The 19562-nt window shown below is 30.6% G+C and overlaps 2 protein-coding genes across 2 annotated transcripts; both read right to left on the bottom strand.

The window, feature by feature from the left end:
- Positions 1–10490: 10490 nt before the first annotated feature.
- Positions 10491–11126, bottom strand: LOC145185687 (uncharacterized). Its single transcript, XM_080061669.2, has one exon. The coding sequence runs from the start codon at positions 11119–11121 to the stop codon at positions 10549–10551; it is 573 nt and encodes a 190-aa protein (XP_079917795.2). The 5' UTR covers positions 11122–11126; the 3' UTR covers positions 10491–10548.
- An 832-nt stretch (positions 11127–11958) lies between these two features.
- On the bottom strand, positions 11959–13977 carry LOC145185688 (proline-rich transmembrane protein 1-like). Its single transcript, XM_090098645.1, has 4 exons — positions 13840–13977; positions 13392–13528; positions 13061–13219; positions 11959–12161 (listed from the first exon to the last, which is right to left on the bottom strand). Exons 1-4 carry the CDS (start codon positions 13856–13858, stop codon positions 11976–11978), a joined length of 501 nt encoding a protein of 166 aa, XP_089954771.1. The 5' UTR covers positions 13859–13977; the 3' UTR covers positions 11959–11975.
- Positions 13978–19562: the final 5585 nt, after the last annotated feature.

Here is a 19562-nt window from a genome sequence, read left to right as displayed (position 1 = left end):
TTTCTAAAATCAGTGTTTTCTCCTATTAACGGTTAAAGTATATGGGACAAATGAGGCGATAATTATATCAGCCTAATGAATACTTTAGGGAGCCATTGAATAAATTATTTCTTTTCCATTCCACACGATTTGGATGTCATAAATACGGTGTTTGGTTGTCCCCCTACACGCTAATCTTTGTATAGATCATCATAAAATTTTCTACAAAAAAACTGCCTTTTTAAGTTTTGTAAAATTTCATTTTAACTTTTAGAGTATGAAGTTGACTTTAGGAAAACTATTTTTTTAAGGTAAAAACTTTAAAGTTTGTTAATAAGATTAAAATTTATTCTACATTGTAAATATAACAGTTACATATTCCGTCACAAAAAATGACATTTGTTTTGAAATAGGTTTAGGATACGTGTTAGAAACTAGAGAAAAAAAAATTTTTTTGCTTGATATAATTCTATTTCTGACGATTGAAGCCAAACATGATTAGATAGTTGCTTTGCTCCGTTCATAAATGCAATTTCCACAAATGAAGTAAGTCAGAACAAATCTGAATATTTATACAGAGTTTAAAAAAAAAGAGTTTAAAAAAAGAATGTTAAACTTAACATGTTAAACGTAAGCAAGGATCAGGAAGGAACCCTTTAGTTGTCACACCCAGGCTAATCAGTATCATCAGGTCAAACAGAAGGATGGTAAATATTCTTCTTAATATCCCTCTAAAGGCTCTCAGATTGGATTGCTCCAAAATGCTCTTTGGTATGTTAAAGAGAAAAAGGTCATTTTCGTTGTTCTCAGACTAAAAATTATTTCTCCGGTCATCGGTAATGGTTTTTGGACTCATTGCTTCTTTAGTAGAAAAGATTCTGTCTTTCTTTAGACAGGCTTGAGGATAAGCGCTAAAGGTTTTCTGAACCAAGTTTAGAAAGCTCATGTCCTTCCTTAAATTTTTGTCACCATCTCTAACCCACATGAAGTTTTCTTTGTTCAAGATGGCGCTCCTTGTCACATGGCAAAGACTGTGTAATCTTTAAGAATCTTCATAAGGATAAATAAAGCTTTGACATACTCACTAGTGTGTCATTTTCGTTGAATATAAAATTAGCCGTTTACTAGCATGAAATTCTTATTTCGTGACAACTTAAATACAAATTTGGTTTCAAGCATTACTGGCCTTATGTGCTCCAAACTATAACTTCCAACTAAAAAAGAACTTGAATATTCTAAAGAAGATTTTGGAGATATGGTATTTGTCAAATGAGTAAGTAGGTCTAGGGTTGTTACAAATACCAGTGTCTCTACAAAAAATAAATTGTTACGTAATTTATGCAATGACCCGTGAGCCTACTCCCAAAAATTGTGAGTGCCATCATGAAAATCCCAACATGCATAATTTACAAACGTCATTAAACAACAGCTAAAAATGAACATGGTTGGACATCACCACAAGAAACCCTTATTTAATCTTAACTAAATTGGTGTAGATTTGCGTTTCAGTTTGAATGTGTTAATAATCTTATTTATCTTTAAAAATGGATCGAAAACCGAACTCGCCTGTAAAGTTCGCAGCCTTCTTAAGACGAAATCTTTATTTAAATCCTAATAAAGCCTATTTGATTTCTTTAAAAAACTATCAGCGGTTTCGAAAAATAAAAATAAAAATCTTGTTAAAACCAATCCGGTCTTCGCTACTTTTTGCATGCCTTACCCATATATTATAAATATACTTTTTGAATTTAAGTTTAGTTTACAGTTTATTAAATTAATAGATCTTTTAAATTCATTCCATTTGGAATTATCTAGTCGATTCAATTGAACGGGTCTGATTTATTCATGGTACGAATGAAGACATCGTTTAAGCTGTCTAATTTTTATTGTGCTTTAGCATGGTGGGTTTGATAGCTTCTTGATTTTTATGTTAACTTTTTGCTTCCCAGATATTGCTACCAATATCCCTAATATACCAAAAGGTGCTGGTGAATGATTTATTTCTATATTGTGAGCAAAAAACTTTTTGCACAGTTGTACCAAATAAACCAATTAAGGTTAGTTTGTATCCTTCCCAATATGCATCTGTTTTCTCTGATTGGTTCTTGACAGTTGATAACAATTAAAGTACTTCGGAATTTCAAAATTAATTCTTCGTTGATGTTTAACACTCTGCTTAGAAGCTGAGGATTTGCGAATACTGTCAGCAAATGCAATCTGAAGTACTGTTGGCTGCCCCAATCAATCTTGGTTGATCCATTATGTTTGATATTTCTCCTCAGATTGCACAAGTTGGCATCGGTCATTTCCAGTAATGTACTTTTCCATCTATTATACTTATGATAAATGACTTATTATTCAAAAGTTCAACTTTTGATAGCAAGTTCATTTGACAATTTTCGCATACAAGTTTGAGAGCTTTTTGGACTCACTGCGTGTTAAAAAGACTACGTCAAAAAAAGTCGAAGACTAATACGAATTTGGACTATTACATTTGGAAAGATGCTAATTTTAGCGTAAAAATTATAGTTTTTTTTAAATTTTAGTAAATTTTAAAGAACATGCGTGACCGGAAGATATAAACCGATTTTTCTTTTTTTACTTTTTAAACTCTTATTAGTTTCCCAAATTCGCAACTCTTTTGCGGATTTTCATTGAAAAAAAAATTAAAATCTGCATTTTTTGACCTACCCTAATGAGGAAGTATTTCCCGAACTTTGAACGCATTGTTTTGTTGGACCGAGTATGCCATAATACTCAAAAAACTATTGTCAACATAACGTGCTGAGAACTAGTTATATTGATCGCCCCTTTAATTTTTATTCAGATGGAATAAAGATAATTAAAATTTGCTTTCTGGAAAAGAAATGTTTTTGTTGACACAAAATTCAAGTTCAAAATTCAAGCTGCATTTCAGCCACACAGAAAAACTGCAATTGCTAAACAGTGTAGCTTGTATCCTTCATATAACAAAACAAAATCATCAAAACTTTTGTGTCAACCGACATGATTTTTACTGATTATACTACGAACCACTGTAAAGATTATGCGACCATACAGCAAAAATATTTTGTCAAGTTCAAAATAATATTGTTTGTATGATAGAAGATTTCATACAAGTTGCCAATCACAAAATGGCAATCAAAAAGAGACGTGAATCAACAAAAAGTAAACATACAAAAGGCATACCAACAAAAAGTACTTGTTGTACGGACTTATTGAAGACAATTCAAAATATGGAGAATCAGGAACATCGAATGACGGTAACACTGCTCAACTAGCCTTTTCAAAAGAAAAAACAACAAAAGTCTAGTTTTCAATTATTCAAATTCATTTAGTGAAGAAGCTGTAGAAGATCAGAATAAAGAAATTTAATGTTAAAGGAAACATTTTTTGCGTAAAGTTTTTAGAATGAAGAAAAGTGAAGATGCTTTGAAAAGAAAATCTCTACCTGACGCAGCTACTTTATCCTATAGAAAAATTATTTATCATATAAAAATTTTCTCCTGTGGTTGTTAAACTTTTTATTTGTCAGGATGAATTTAAAACCAGTTCTTAATTTTTTGATGTAAATTTTTATAAAGTTTAACTTTTTATTTCAGAGCTTTAGCAAAATGTGAGATTTTAATTTCTTAAGTTACAACAAAATTACAAAAACGGATCAGTATAACGTCATGAATGCGATTTGGATCAAAGAACTTGGAGCAATTGAGTAGCACAATAAGATACTTAAAATCCTGAACTACACATTGAGCGCGGAAGTTATGCACCTTAAAAGTTATGTCATATATAGTACTAGAGAAATTTTTAGACAACTGTGAACATAGCTGATTTTTGTCACCAGTTATAGAAAAGTTGGTAAACTTTACCAAGGAGAAATTCAGTTACCAGATCTTCCATGTCCAAAGACCTTCAAATATTTCTTTTGTTACATGGATGATCTCTGTTATAGATAGATTAGTTTTAAAACAGAGAAGCTTCTTTTTCCTGATGTAACTGTGGCTGGAAGTGTAAGGAGGAGATGCAATATGATGCTGAGATTACAGTACAGCTCTAGTAGCTGCTCACTTTAAATGTAGTTTAACATGTCTAGTGAACAGGAACAGACTTGGTTGAGAAAATTTGGATAACTGAGCTGAACTTTAATGCTAATTCGTCTGCTACAATTTCTTGAACTTTTTTTCTAAGCATTCTGCATCTTTCTTGCAGTTTTTTTCTCCTAAACTGTTTTTCTCATGTTTTCCATGGAGAAGAGAAAACTGAAAAGTGTCCATACGCATCTTTCATTTTTGCAACAAGATTGTTAGACTTGTTAGGGCTCTGTCCACGGGAGAAGACATTCTCTTCTGAATGCCTCATCTAGACTGTGCTGCGTATCTTCTGTCCACTAATGGGAGAAGACATTCTCTTCTGAATGCCTCATCTAGACTGTGCTGCGTATCTTCTGTCCACTAATGGGAGAAGACATTCTCTTCTGAATGCCTCATCTAGACTGTGCTGCGTATCTTCTGTCCACTAATGGGAGAAGACATTCTCTTCTGAATGCCTCATCTAGACTGTGCTGCGTATCTTCTATCCACTAATGGGAGAAGACATTCTCTTCTGAATGCCTCATCTAGACTGTGCTGCGTATCTTCTGTTGACTCAGAATGAAAGTGTTTTGGTGTTTTGTACATTTTTTTCAGGAAGCTTTTTCTCTGTCTAATTCCTCTGCAATGTCCACAGCATTTGTCTAACTGGAAGAAAGGGTAATCTCTGAAGCACATGAGGTACTTTCTTACACCTTTCTGCCTCTCTCCTAATCGTTTCCAGAGAGATTTTGCAGAAATTTGCTCAAATGATTGATTTGGTAAACATTGTTGTAAGAAATCAGAGCGCACAGAAGAAAAAATTGCTTGCATGGGATTCCTTTAGAGAAGAATGCTACTGCATGAGTATTACCCAATCATTATAATGCAATTATGTGCCCGACGGTCTGGAGCCCCCTTATCTTGGCAAATGTCCAGCTTAGCCACCGTAACCTGACGGTACTTATTTTAAAGAACATGCAGAGGATACCTCCAATGATCTAACAAAGGAGATTGCTCAAAAAAACAAGCTCAGTTACTTAGGGGAGTGAAAAAGATTTGACAAGTCAAACGAGAACAAGTTGATAGCAATTTCCATTATGATGTTAAGAATATATATATATATATATATACACAGTATGCAAAAAAAATAATCGCACACTTGAAAAAAAATCATAATTTTAAAGATTGCATCAAAAAAATGAGCTTTCTGTTAAAATACTTGAAACTTTTTTTTAGATATCTTATCAAGTATTGTTTAAAGAATTTATTTGTCTATTGGTGAATTAATTGCTTTTCATACTTATTGAATTTTACACAATTGATCTAATAATGCATAAAATTGACTGCAAAAAAAATAATCGTACAGTTAAAAAATAATGTCATACTAATCAAATTTCATGAAAATTAGTATCGAGTGGGGCCTCCTTTGGCCTTGATGGTCTCAGCTAGACTATTTGGCATTGAGCTGACCAAACTTTGAGTCTCTATTGTTGTTATATTATCCCATGCGCTCATTATAGCTTCTTTCAAGTCGTCTTTGCGTTTAAATGCTCGGTCACCAATTTTTCTGTCCAAAATATACCACAAATTTTCTACAGGATTCAAGTCTGGACTTTTAGATGGCCATTCCAAAACATTAATGTTGTTTGTTTCAAAGTAAACCTTCGTTTTCTTAGCGGTATGTTTTGGATCGTTATCCTGCTGTAGTATAAAATCGTTTCCCATTCTCAATTTTTTAGTAGATGGTCGCAAGTTGGCTTTGAGAATTTCACAATACATTGAAGCATCCATTTTTTCATCAATAAATGTCAATATCCCCACTTCTTTCCAACTCATACTACCCCAAACCATCACATTTCCTTCTCCATGCTTTACACTACATTGCAAACAACTTAATTTACAAGCTTCTTCTTTTTTTTCGCCACACTTTCTGAACTCTATCCGATGAGACGAGGTTGTATTTTGACTCATCTGACCACAAAATTTTTTTCTAATATGATATCGGTATTTTTTCGTACTTCTTTGCAAATTCTAATCGACGTTTTATTTGTTTTGCAGTTAAAAAAGGTTTTTTTCGAACAACTCTACCTCCATATCCTTGTTCTCTAATACGATTTCTAATTGTTTGAGGGGTTACTTTTCTTCACATTAATGATGATATTGCAATCAATTGCACTGTTTTTGTCCTCTCCCAGCCACACTAGCAACGGTTCCAATCAGATTATGCTTCTTAAAAATTGAGGACACTTTCGTAAAAGGAATTCCTGTTTCTTTTTGGATCTGACGGAAGGATTTTCCTTGATTTTTCATATCAACTACGAGGCTTCGTTGATGGAGAGACAAACGTTGTTTTCTTGACACCATTTTGCTGAAACGCTATATTTTACTTCTAGAACGAAAGTGTATTTAAAAAATTACTATTTTCAATTTTACAAACTTCAGTTTGATCGTTCAATTTGCTCGATTTATGCTAAAATAACGACCTATTTTGACAGCGTACGATTATTTTTTTTGCAGTCAATTTTATACATTATTAGATCAACTGCGTAAAATTCATTAGGTATGAAAAGCAATTAATTCACCAATACACAAACAAATTCTTTAAACAATACTTGATAAGATATCTAAAAAAAAGTTTCAAGTATTTTAACAGAAAGCTCATTTTTTTGATGCAATCTTTAAAATTATGATTTTTTTTCAAGTGTACGATTATTTTTTTTGCAAACTGTATATATATATATATATATATATATATATATATATATATATATATATATATATATATATATACACTACCGTTCAAAAGTTTGGGGTCACAAACAATTTTGTGTTTTACATAAAAAGTTATACTTATTCACCACCATACGTGAAATGAATAGAAAATAGAGTCAAGATATTGACAAGGTTAGAAACAATGATTTGTATTTAAAATAACGTTGTTTTTACATCAAACATTGCTTTCGTCAAAGAATCCTCTGTTTTCAGCAATTACAGCATTGCACACCTTTAGCATTTTTGCTGTTAATTTGTTGAGGTAAGCTGGAGAAATTGCACCCCACGCTTCTTGAAGCAGCTCCCACAAGTTGGATTGGTTGGATGAGCACTTCTAGCGTACCATACAGTCAAGCTACTCCCACAACAGCTCAATGCGGTTTAGATCTGGTGACTGCGCTGGCCACTCCATTACCAATAGAATACCAGCTGCCTGCTTCTGCTGTAAATAGTTCTTGCACAATTTGGAGGTGTGTTTAGGGTCATTGTCCTGTTATAGGATGAAATTGGCTCCAATCAAGTGCTGTCCACTGGGTATGGCCTTCCTTATTCAGAATCCCTTTTACCCTGTGCAAATCTCCCACCTTACCAGCACCAAAGCAACCTCAGACCATCACATTACCTCCACCATGCTTAACAGATGGCGTCAAGCATTCTTCCAGCATCTTTTCGTTTGTTCTGTGTCTCACAAACGTTCTTCTTTGTGATCAAAACACCTCAAACTTGGATTCATCCGTCCACAACACTTTTTTCCAGTCTTCTTCTGTCCAATATCTGTGTTCTTTTGCCCATCTTAATCTTTTTCTTTTATTGGCCAGTCTCAGATATGGCTTTTTCTTTGCCACTCTGCTCTGAAGCCCAAAATCCCGCAGCCGCCTCTTCACTGTAGATGTTGACACTGGTGTTTTGCGGGTACTATTTGATGAAGATGCCAGTTGGGACCTGTGAGGTATCTGTTTCTCAAACTAGAGACTCTAATATGCTTATCTTCTTGCTTAGTTGTGCAACACGGCCTCCCTACTTTTTCTACTCTGGTTAGAGCCTGTTTATGCTGTCCTCTGAAGGGAGTTGTACACACCGTTGTAGGAAATTTTCAATTTCTTAGCAATTTCTAGGATGGAATAGCCTTTATTTCTAAGAACAAAAATAGAATGTCGAGTTTCAGATGAAAGTTCTCTTTTTCTGGCCATTTTGAGCGTTTAATTGACCCAACAAATGTTATGTTTCAGAAACTCAATCTGTTCAAAGGAAGGTCAGTTTTATAGCTTCTGTAATTAGCAAGACTGTTTTCAGATGTGTGAACATGATTGCACAATGGTTTTCTAATCATCAATTAGCCTTCTGAGCCAATAAGCTAACACATTGTACCATTAGAACACTAATGGTACAATGTGTTAGCTTATTGGCTCAGAAGTGATAGTTGCTGGAAATGGGCCTCTATACACCTATGTAGATATTGCACCAAAAACCAGACATTTGCAGCTAGAATAATCATTTACCACATTAGTAATGTATAGAGTGTATAGTTTAAAGTTATCTTGATTGAAAAGTACAGTGTTTTTCCTTCAAAAATAAGGACATTTCAATGTGACCCCAAACTTTTGAACGGTAGTGTGTACTATAAAAATCATTCGATTCATTAAGATTTTTCTTGGTGCCCTTTATCAATTAGTTTCAAACATTTTTTCTATCATAGATTCCGTTTGGGAGATGAATTTGACTAAGATTGATATTTTTTATGAAATAAATTTGAATTCTTGTAACAGTTAGTGAACTATCGTGAATTATCCTGATATTTGCTATATTTTCGAAACATTTTAATATAAATATTTTTTACTTTAATTGTGGTTTATTCTCATCTCAAGCAATGTAAACAAAGTTGTTGATTACTTACTTTAAGCAAAGTTATCGCATCATATTTAAAGTGATAAAATTGGTTCTATTACAAATGTAACAAAGCTTTATTACATATTTTCTCTTTAAATTTAAAAAAAAAAAAAAAAAATCAAATTAAAGTGTTTAAGATGTTCATAACTAAAAGAAAGTTCGTTATCAAAAATTTCACTAACAAATGTAAAAGCAGCTTTAATGAACAGCGAAGTTTCAAATTGCTGATATTTATTTTGCACTCAGAATTTGTTCCACACCACCTTTTGACAAGAAGTTAAGATTTACGAAGATCTTATCCTTTTCATATCTTGAAGATGAGCGAAAACAGATTATATTGAATGCTTAAGTCTTCTAATACTAATGTGTATAGCACCTGAATAAGTCACCTATATAATTAATTAGGTCTTTACTTTTGACAAACTTCATATCAATGAAGGAAGTTATTATGATAAAAAGCCACAACAAAATTAAGACCAGACTGAGGTGCATATTTAATACTCAAATCATCTTTGGTGATCACAGACAATGGAATTAAATCAATAAATACATTAAACTATAGACTGTGACTAGTAGCCTAGTAGTAATAGTAGCTACTAGCTACCTATAGAATTGAATGACTCTGGAACTAGTAATAACCTTTGATAATATAAAAATGATAAATCACATTCACAGATTCAATAAGTCAGTACTCTCAATTCTTAAGATCAAAAAACTGTTATTTTACTTTCATAATAAAATACAAGCTTTGGATAACTAGGGAAGATTAAGAGGAATCCCAATGTTATAAAAAGTATAAAACATTATGTAACATACCGTACCATACCGTACTGTAACATACCGTACTACTAAGGTAATAATATTACTATACAGGTAATATTTTTACTGTACAAATACCGTAGTGTAATGACCCATGGGATTTTTGAAATACTTTGTTAAGCACTTTTTATAGTGGTTCCACTATAAAAGTGGTTCTCAAAATATTTCAAAAATCCTATTGGTCATTATCATTTCGGACAGTTCGTTCCTATTGGTCATTATCATCTCGAACATTATCATTTTAGTTGCTCTCCTCTTTTCATTAGAGACACGATTTCATCAATAACTAGTCCACCAATAGTAGTAGTTCGTATACTAAAGTTCTCCACTCTATCAAGATGTTACCAGTAGTTATACCGTCAGCTTTCAATTTTTTGGTTGCAACATTACAGTCTTGAAGCTTCTTCAGCTATGTCAACTAAATTATCAATACTAGATTCTGCAACTACTGCCTGAAAATCACATACAGTAGTTACAGCTTCACAAAGTTCAACCTGTTCAACTTCAATTTCTGATATTCCTTTATCTTCTTGAGTTTCTTCATTAACTAAGTCGTTCTTTTTTTTTTTTTCTATTGTGCTTATCATATTTGAAAAATTATTTGTTACAATGCATAAAACTAGAAATACGAATAGAAATATGAATCGTTATTATTACATGTTATTACCAAATAAATTTTGTTTCATAAAATTATTTTTTGTTTATATTTCTGTAAAAAGAAATAAAAAAATGTTGAGAAACAATAAAAATTTATATTCTAATGTTTAAAGAACAAAATGTCTAAACAAAGTTTCAGATTTTTGTTTCTTATACTAAAGATCTGTCAGAATATTTAAAACTAATAAGAAGTTTGGTGATTAACATATAAAAACATCTTTAACTGTGGTAATGATTCTTAAAAGATTTTTAAAGCCATATTGGATGATAGAACTTCAGCACATCAATGAATTTGAAAAAAATAACTCAGGAAATTATCACTTTTCATTCTTGTTAAAATATTTATGAATACAAATAATTTTATCTACTTAGAAACCTGATAGTTTTGCAACTTATTAACTAAAGAATCTAACTCGACTCCTTCTATTATGTATCCATCACACACCCCAACCTGTCCAGGTTTAGAAGTAACTTTGGCATAAAGTTTTCCTAAGTCAAACAACTCCTTTATATGTGCTTGTGTGTGCTGACTTGAATTACTGCTCAACTGTTCAATATTAATTTGGTCTTTTAGAGATTTAACATCCACAACAATATATGTGTGCTTCGTTATTATCTTGTTTTCTCGTGCTTCTAAAATATTATCTTTGTGAACAACATCGTCAATTAGTAGTTCTTGAGAATTTATGTTTTGGGAAGGCAAACCGTATTTACCACTCTTAACTGTGACTGCTTTCCACTTTTTAAATCCTCCATAAGCTTTCCTTACTTCAGTAATATTTTCAACTCCAAGCATTGTATTAGCTGGTGGCCTGTTTTTTCTCCATTCTGACCGAAGCCTGGAAAGACTAGCAGAAGTGCTAATCGATCTCTTTGTGATATAACTACCAATGCATTTTAAAAATAAAACTCTTGCATAATTTATACTATTTGCCATTTAAATACTTTTCTAACCTAAAAAGTACTATATCTATTAAAAAGATAAAAAACAAATGTTATTTAATTAAAATACATAACTTGTAAAAACAGAAGAAAACATCTCACAGAAAAATTTTTTAATCCCTTCATGATATAAACAGTTTGATTACAAATTATGAAACAGAAATTGACTTAGTTTCCGCTTGACTTTAATAACAAACATTTTTCATTATGAACATAAATAATGATTGGTCTTGTAATATATATTTACAAAATTGTTGATATCACTTAATGTTTTCTACGACTTTCATTAAGAATTTGAAAAATAAGAGCTAGCACTTAAAGCAAAATATGTATGACAATCCATTAATTACTAAAATCTATTAATTAACTGACTCAATACCAAACTCTAAATTTTTACATACATATCACACAAGTCACTTACATACATGGTCCTCATTAAGATTGATGTGGCCTGGAGGATTTATAGAACTTATGGCCCTTAGACTAAAACCAAAACTTTTAAACTTTGAGAAGTTTTTAGATAAACTGAAAAAAGTTTCTCGATTTCCATTGGGGAGGGGGAGGAGTTTGGTCCTCATAGCCAACTATCCAGGTCCTGCATACACATGGAAATTCAGACAATTATATAAAAAAATATTTACAGGTATTGATTTCTTATTTAAAAAATATCAAAATTATATCAAAAATTTAAAACAAATGAAATACCAATTAATTTAGAATAAAAAAAAGTGAATTAGTAATTACATGTGCTATGATTCGATTTTTCTTGATTGTTATTAAAGCTAAAAATTACTGTTTTTGTTACAGCACTTATATTACAGTGATTATTAAAAGCAAATGAAGAAGTGTTTAATAACTGTAATTTCTATTATAATATAGAGAAGGTATGATTATAGCAAAATATATTATCAAAATTATGATCCATATAGCATGCGCAAAAATTCCACAACCCAAGGAAGCATAACCAAACTTTCTTGCAGATTCAGATGCCATTTGTGCTCTCGTCAAATCTCCTTGACCATAAGCAGTATTAACCTAAAGCACAAACTTATTTATTATAAAAGCAATTTTGTTAATTAAATGTTTACATCAAGTCTTGGAAATAAAAAATTAAAACCTGTCATTTATTAGAACATCTAAGGCCTACATATAGACACTCATTACTGCTGTCCAAACTATATCTCTTTTTCTTTTTTTTTTTAATTTGCAAAATTTAATTTAATCGGCAAAAAATTTAATTTAATTGGCAAAAAATTTTACTTAATTGGCAAAAATTTAACTTAATTGGCAAAAACTAGTAGGTGTTTATATTTATTTTATATTTAATATATTTTATATAGTTAATATAAAATATGTTAAATATATAAAATATATTAACTTAAAAATTCTTTTATTTGATTTGTTAAAAATGCTATATTAAAAATTAAGTTATTATTTTAAATAAACAAAACATAAGGTGAAGAAGAAAAAAGAGGCTATTGTTAATATTAAACTTTTTAAATCTAGTATTTTTGATACAAAAAAAGGTTTCAGCATGAGATTTTCTAGTTTTACATTTATAAGAAACTTTTAAGCTTTAATGGAAAACTCTCCCAGAAATCAACTCAAAATTTAGATTTAGCTTTTGATTTCATTATGAGAATGAATGAAAGCCTCAATACATCAGGTCTCTGATTCTATCTCACAATGAATCTCATTTTGCTAAGATTGACTCAAAAATTGGCCCAGATGTATGAGACCAAGATTCTGAGATGAGTAAATAAATAGAATCTAAAAGTAAATACAATTATTCAGTAATTACATTTCTATTCAATTACAAAATTTAGATTTTTTATTTTCTATGTTGAATGGGTTTTTATTAAATTATTTTAATTCACTTTAATAAGAAAACAATCATTTAAAAAGTTAAAACCAAAATATATATTCTTATATACCTCCATGGATTTAATTATAGACACAAGACCAAGTGGCCAGCAGCAAAACAAACAAGTTAACCATGCAAGTGCAGTATGACTATTAGGAGGTGGTCCTGTGTAGATTGCACCTGGAATAAGCCCTGTTTGTTGTGTCATAACAACAGTTGCTTGATTTGACTGAAATAATATTACAATTACTTTTTTTAGTAAAACAAAACAATAAACACCAAGATTTTAGAACTTGGCATTTGTAGGGCCATTTAAAGTTAATTGATGTTTTAGAATATTTAATTTCTATAGTTAAAAATAATTTTTTAAAGTAACTTTTTCATATAGAAAAACAACTTACATTGTAGTAAGGTACTTGGTAACTTTGATAGTTTCCAGGTGGAGGATAATATGGGTTTTGAGGAGGATACATGGTATTCATTGGCTGACTTACAGGATTTGTTCCTGATGCCTGGTAATAATCAGGAGGTGGTCCAGCTTATAAGAAAATGCATCCACATAAGGTGAGAAAAATTCAAACTTCAACAATAAAAAAAGGTATAAAATTTTTAAAAAGGACCTAAAAAACATATATATTCTTTTTTTTTTCTTCAAGTATTTAAATTGTTTCTATACACCTGAAAATTTGCATTAAAAACAGAAAAAGATGTAATAAGCTACCTGAAGAGACTATAAACTATATATTATCTGAACTTTGAAAAAAAGTCTCAAAAAAACATATTTCATTATACATTTCCAAAGTATATCTTATGAAAAGCTAATAATTATCATATTTAACAAGTATTTACCTTTATTGTCATTTTCCATTTTCAAAATATATATGAACTAGTCTGGTAGATTAAAAGAATAAAACAAAAAAGTTATACATTGAATATCGCAAAAAATATACACACCGTATGGTAACAATCATCACAGAATTATTAAAACTACTAAGAGTTGTGTACAAATTAACAGCCATAATATTTCGAAAAAAAAGGACACAAAAATTGTGGTATTTTTAACACAAAAATTTAATAGACAGGTCCTTTGTATTATATGAAATTTCCCGTAAAAGTTAGAAAAAGTTTTTGTTGTTGATTAAAGCATGCTTTGCTAAACACTCTCTATTCGTTAAATATTATTTTGATGTAATGGCTAGCGACATCGAAAACGAGGCTGAAAGTAATAATATTTCCTTTGAAGTAGTGATCGACCGGAATTCGGTTCGGATCCGGTTTCCGGCCAAAATTACAACCGGAACCGAAATTCCAGTTCCTATTCCGGTTATATTTAAGATTTCGGTTCCGGCCGGATTTCCGGTTCAAAATGCTACCGAAAATATATATTATAAAACTGTATTTAGCATAATACCGTTATTATTATTTTGATAAAAATGATTAAAAAACTTTTTAAATTAGTAGCTAAGCTTGAGAATTAATGTAAATAAAATTTGGCTTTGTTTGAAATCTAATTAATTTTCTTGTTTAAATTAATTTTAAATTAATATTCATATCTTGTAATGTTTTTATCGCTATTATTTAATCTGAACTTACACCATTCTGATTTTTACCAGCTCATTTTCTTTAACATATTGTCATGATCCAAATGGATAATTTTGAACCTCCTAAAGATAAATTGGCTCCTGCAGCTCAAAGTCTGACGACAATGAAACAAATTCCATCTTTTTTGCACATTGTAAAAATTATTGCGCAATTTCGAACAGGGGAAAATGATTTATGTGCATTTGACAATTCAAAAATCATTTAAATGTTAAAGGATTTTTTTTGGATTGTCCAATTGCTTCTTTATGCCTTGGGTTTCGGAAAAACTTTAAAAAAATGTTAAATTTTAGTTGTTTTTCCTACATTAATTTTTGCTTAAATTAGAACTAACTTTTTAAAAATATATTAGTTATTTTTGGGTCCGGTTTCTGTTCCTGTTCCGGTTTGGATTTATTTTCGGTTCCGGTTCCGGTTAGGAGTATTTAGAATCTATTACCGGTTTGATTCCGGTTCCGGCAAAATCTCTGTTCCAGTTGATCACTACTTTCAAGTGAACGTGATTAGGGGGTTAAGTATGAGGAAATATATTAAAAAATAGCGAATTAATAAAGCATTAGAAATAACATTAGCATTAGGGAAATAACATAGGATTATTTAATACTGCTGCAATTATGACGCTTCTGATTAAAATGATTTAGGCTGGCCAAAAACAACTGCAAAGATTTGGTTTCATTCAAATCCTTGATCCTTCATTCACCAGCCTTAGTTTTGTGTATTTTTTTAGTATTTTTTCCTATATGTCGCCTTTTTTTGCCTCGACTACTCTATAAGCTTCAAAATATATATTTCACTATGCATTATTTTTTTAGTAGGTGTATTTTCTGATGGGCTTTTTATAATACATTGATAATGCAAAACCTTTTAAAAAGTTATTCAAATTTATAATTATCTTGCAAAATGCAACCAGATAATTCATGTTTTCGCTTTTCATATCTCGTATATTATTTTATTCGTCATAAAAAGCACAAATTACAAATTCACAAATTTGTAATTTGTGCGTTTTATGAAAAATGAAATAATATATGTTACCTTGTTGAGCCATCAATTGTGTAAATAAGCGAGGAAAGAACGTTGGACTGTAAGATTAGGATACGATAAGGACTGTAACGATAAACTTTTAGCTTTGAGGATTGTGTATTGCAATCCACAAGCTTTTAAAATGCTTAGAAGAGTTTTTTCATTACCTCTTTGAAGCACGATAATGTTTCTTGAAAAATCTTTCGGGAGCCGAGAATCTGGATTTTCCAATAAGGTTATGACTTTACTAAAAACGAGAGTAGAAACCATGAAAAAATTTGAACGGAACTGTAGTCTTGTTTTGACAAAATGTCTTTAAAACAACACTTGATTTTAACAAAAACCGTGACAAGGTCATTGGAATTAAATCTAATACCAAATAAGTGAACTAAATTCTTGTATTTATGGTCCGTGATGTATCAACAAAATGGAAACAACCAATTGCTTATTTTTATAGTAATAATTCCATGTGTTTAACCAATTTAGCCAGGATAGTACAAATACTTAGTAGTCAAGTTGCTACTACTTTGAATGTATATGCTTCTATCAAACTATTGCCTGAAAATGTTTTGTCTACAACCTTTTTTATTTGACATATAAGGCCAAAAGCAGATAAACCAAAAGCAGATAAACCAACACGTTCTGCTTTAACTCTATATAATAAGTTTATACAACAGCTCGAAGAGTTGAGAGTTTGGATCAAGGGGTGGCATTTTTGTGGTGCTCACAGTCAAAAAGGTATATCCAGCGATTGGGGTTTAGATGTCACTATTTCTAATATTATTTTTCTCACAAACGATTAGCTCAGTTTGTCATTCCTCCTTTACGAAGTAAAGGAGGTTGGAATGACAAACCAACAGCAATGTAATTCAAATCAGCTTATCAAAACGTGTTAGTACTCCTTTCAATAAAACAATCTTGTTCTAAATGTAATTATCTCCCAGAGTAAGATTTCTCTGTTTTAGTTACAATTGACTCAATTACCAAAATAGTATTTGAGAACCAAATCTCTATAAATGCACAAGTGAGTTTCAAACAGCTATCTGCATTATTAAAAAAAAAATAGAACCTTGTGTATTACCAAATCTTTCATGTGACTTAGTTTTCACACACTCAGTTTAAGAGGTTTTGAAATCAATTGCTAATTATTTGATAAAGAAAGTTCAAATTTGTCAAAAATATATTCAAGTTCTTTCAATTTTGACACCAAGTGAAAGTAATTTAATACTGATTCTTTTTTACAAAACTTGCTTCACAAAATGGAAACTGTTTTTCTAATGCAAATAAAAATTTTATCAACTAAAAGAAATATTGTGCAACAAAATCTTGAAATTATAAAAAGTGATTGCAATTTTACATATCTTTATAATGAACATGTTAATCATGGCTTTCACTTGAAAGAAAGTCTAATTAAAAAACTTTGTTTATATGAGAATATCTTATTTTATAAGGTTTTTTAATCGAGATATGGCACCACGAAACAAGTTGCAAAAAAAGTCGTATTATTTATGCTTAATTTTATTTTTAAGTTATTTTTCAAAAAAGCATATTTCTTTAAAAAAAAATTTTTTCTCAGTATCATCAGCTACTTATTTAGTATCTAAATAGGGAATATATAATTAAACTAGTAAGAAACGAATAAAGTGATATGTGATTTAAAAAATTTATGCAAAAGCTATGTTACAAATATATCTTTTTATATCATTACAAAAGTATGGCTAATGCAAAAATTGATATATTTCGTTAAGTTGCATTTTGTTAAGATTATTTGGTCCCGCAAGACATCTCATGATGCTTTACGCCTAAAATTACACTTTTATCGGGAGTTGGCTGCCATTGATCGGGAACCAGCAAATTTCCAATGATATATTAAAAATAACTAGATGTTTAACTTCCGCGTATTTTTTTAAGCAAAAATAGGACATAATGGGGGGCAAATTTAACAAATCATAAACTTCGTATTTGTTTTGTTTTGATAAATGAATCAGTGTTTTTTAAAAGGGCTGATTTGCTCAAAACCCGTTAGCGTTAGATAGCGTTAAGATTTTGCCCCCATAATGGCCGATTTTTGCTTCACTTTTTCTTATGCCGATTTACGGCAGTTAGACATCTAGTTATTCTTAATATATCATTGGCAATTTCTTGCAACCTTAAACATGGACGTATAAGAGATGGACGTGCAACGATATTGTTTTTTTGGCAAACCATGCTCGTGGCGGATTGTTACAAATCTTTTTTTTTAAACAATAGAAACTAAATTATATTAAAGTCTGTCGGATTCGTCGAAATAATTTGGTCTCGTCTAACCAGTCACATCAACTTCCTTTTAGTTATTCAAGAGAACAACAATAGAACCAAGTTTTAAGCTTAGTTTTATATAGCTAGACATTCTTAATATTTTAAGAAATAACGCTGATGGTAATATAGAAATTGACATAATTTACTTAACTACTTTAGTATATGTATAACTAGAGATATAATAAATAATACAAAACATCAACTAGTTTTGTAGCTACCTAGAGCACAATGGTTTCATGTCCAGGGAACTACTCCGTCTACTATATTTCTGTAGACTTCCAGTTTATGAATATTACAGAATTTTTTATTTTTATGTTTAACAACAGAAATATATGCAGTTAAGAATAAATAACTTATACATAAAGTGAATTTAAATACAGTAAAGAAAAAAATAATTTGTCACAGTTTTAAAGAATTTAGCAAAGCCAATTTATGGCAAACCGCAAGATAACTATTTAATGTTAACATAATATGATTTACCAGCTATATATAAACTAATTTTTATTTGGAGAAAACAAATGGGTTATTATGTGCCTTTCATGACAAATGAAATAATATATGAAATATGAAAAACGAAAACATGAATTATCTGGCCGCATTTTGCAAGGTAATTATAAATTTAAATAACTTTTTAAAAGGTTTTGCATTATCAAATGAATTATAAAAAAGCCCATTAAAAAATACACCTACTAAAAAAATAATGCATAGTGGAATATAAATTATTGAGCTTACAGAGTAGTCGAGGCAAAAAATGGCGACATATGGGAAAAAATACTAAAAAAATACACAAAACTAAGGCTGGTGAATGAAGGACCAAGGAATTGAATGAAACCAGATCTTGAAAAAAAAATTTATTTAAGCTTTTTTACATTTCGCTATACTTTTTTTAGTCATTTTAAAATTATTTTCACAGGTCTATTTTATTATTGACGGGTTTTATTTACACGTAAAAAGTTCCCAAATTTACAAATGTTCGTCTTGAAAAAATGACAAAATCTGTTCGTGCCGACAACTAATTTCCTTTACCTTGGTATAATTCGTTTAGTAATTTATTAACACGTGAAGTAGTTACTTTATCCTGAACAGTCTTATTAAACAAATGCTATAAGCGTTTAAACTAATACCACGTGATCAGGGCTTTTGTTTTAAAACTGTGGGCAGCCATTTAGTAGTTTTTTTTGTTGACGGGTGAAAATTTAGAGTTTGTCGGAAACTCGCATGGCTCGCTGATTTCTACGGCCTCTGATGTAAAACAATGAGTTGCAAGTCCATCTCTTATACGTCCATGATCTTAAATAAGCTTGTGAACAGCCAATTTCAATTACTGTACTTTTGGCAATGATATATTATATATACTAGATGTCTAACTTGCGGGATTTTATTAGACGAAAAGTGAAGCCGCTTTTTTGTTTAGAAATTGAATCCGCCATTTGTAATGAGGGCAAAAGCTATATCCGACGTGCGAAATAAAAGTTAAAAATGCATGTTTTTGCCCGAATTAGAAATGGCTTCCACGGCTTCACTTTTCGGATCGAAGTTAGACATCTAGTATATATAATATCAATGATATATTATATATACTAGATGTCTAACTTGCGGGATTCTATTTGACGAAAAGTGAAGCCACTTTCTTTGTTTACAAATTGAATCCGCCA

This window comes from Hydra viridissima, unplaced genomic scaffold (assembly GCF_058129835.1).
Source record: "Hydra viridissima isolate aposymbiotic clone 2 unplaced genomic scaffold, HvirCarnegie_v1 scaffold_9, whole genome shotgun sequence".
Taxonomy (NCBI): Eukaryota; Metazoa; Cnidaria; class Hydrozoa; order Anthoathecata; family Hydridae; genus Hydra; species Hydra viridissima.
The sequence above is the reverse complement of the archived record's forward strand: the minus strand, read 5'-3'. Positions and strand labels throughout refer to the sequence as shown.

What these genes read in the sequence shown, in the direction of transcription:
- LOC145185687 (XM_080061669.2), bottom strand. Translation starts at nt 11,121, where the DNA reads ATGGCAAATAGTATAAATTATGCAAGAGTTTTATTTTTAAAATGCATT.
- LOC145185688 (XM_090098645.1), bottom strand. An exon ending in ACCAAGTACCTTACTACAAT is followed by an intron (nt 13,220 to 13,391) that starts GTAAGTTGTTTT and finishes ATATTATTTCAG; the next exon opens with TCAAATCAAGCAACTGTTGT. An exon ending in CTATAATTAAATCCATGGAG is followed by an intron (nt 12,162 to 13,060) that starts GTATATAAGAAT and finishes TTTGTGCTTTAG; the next exon opens with GTTAATACTGCTTATGGTCA.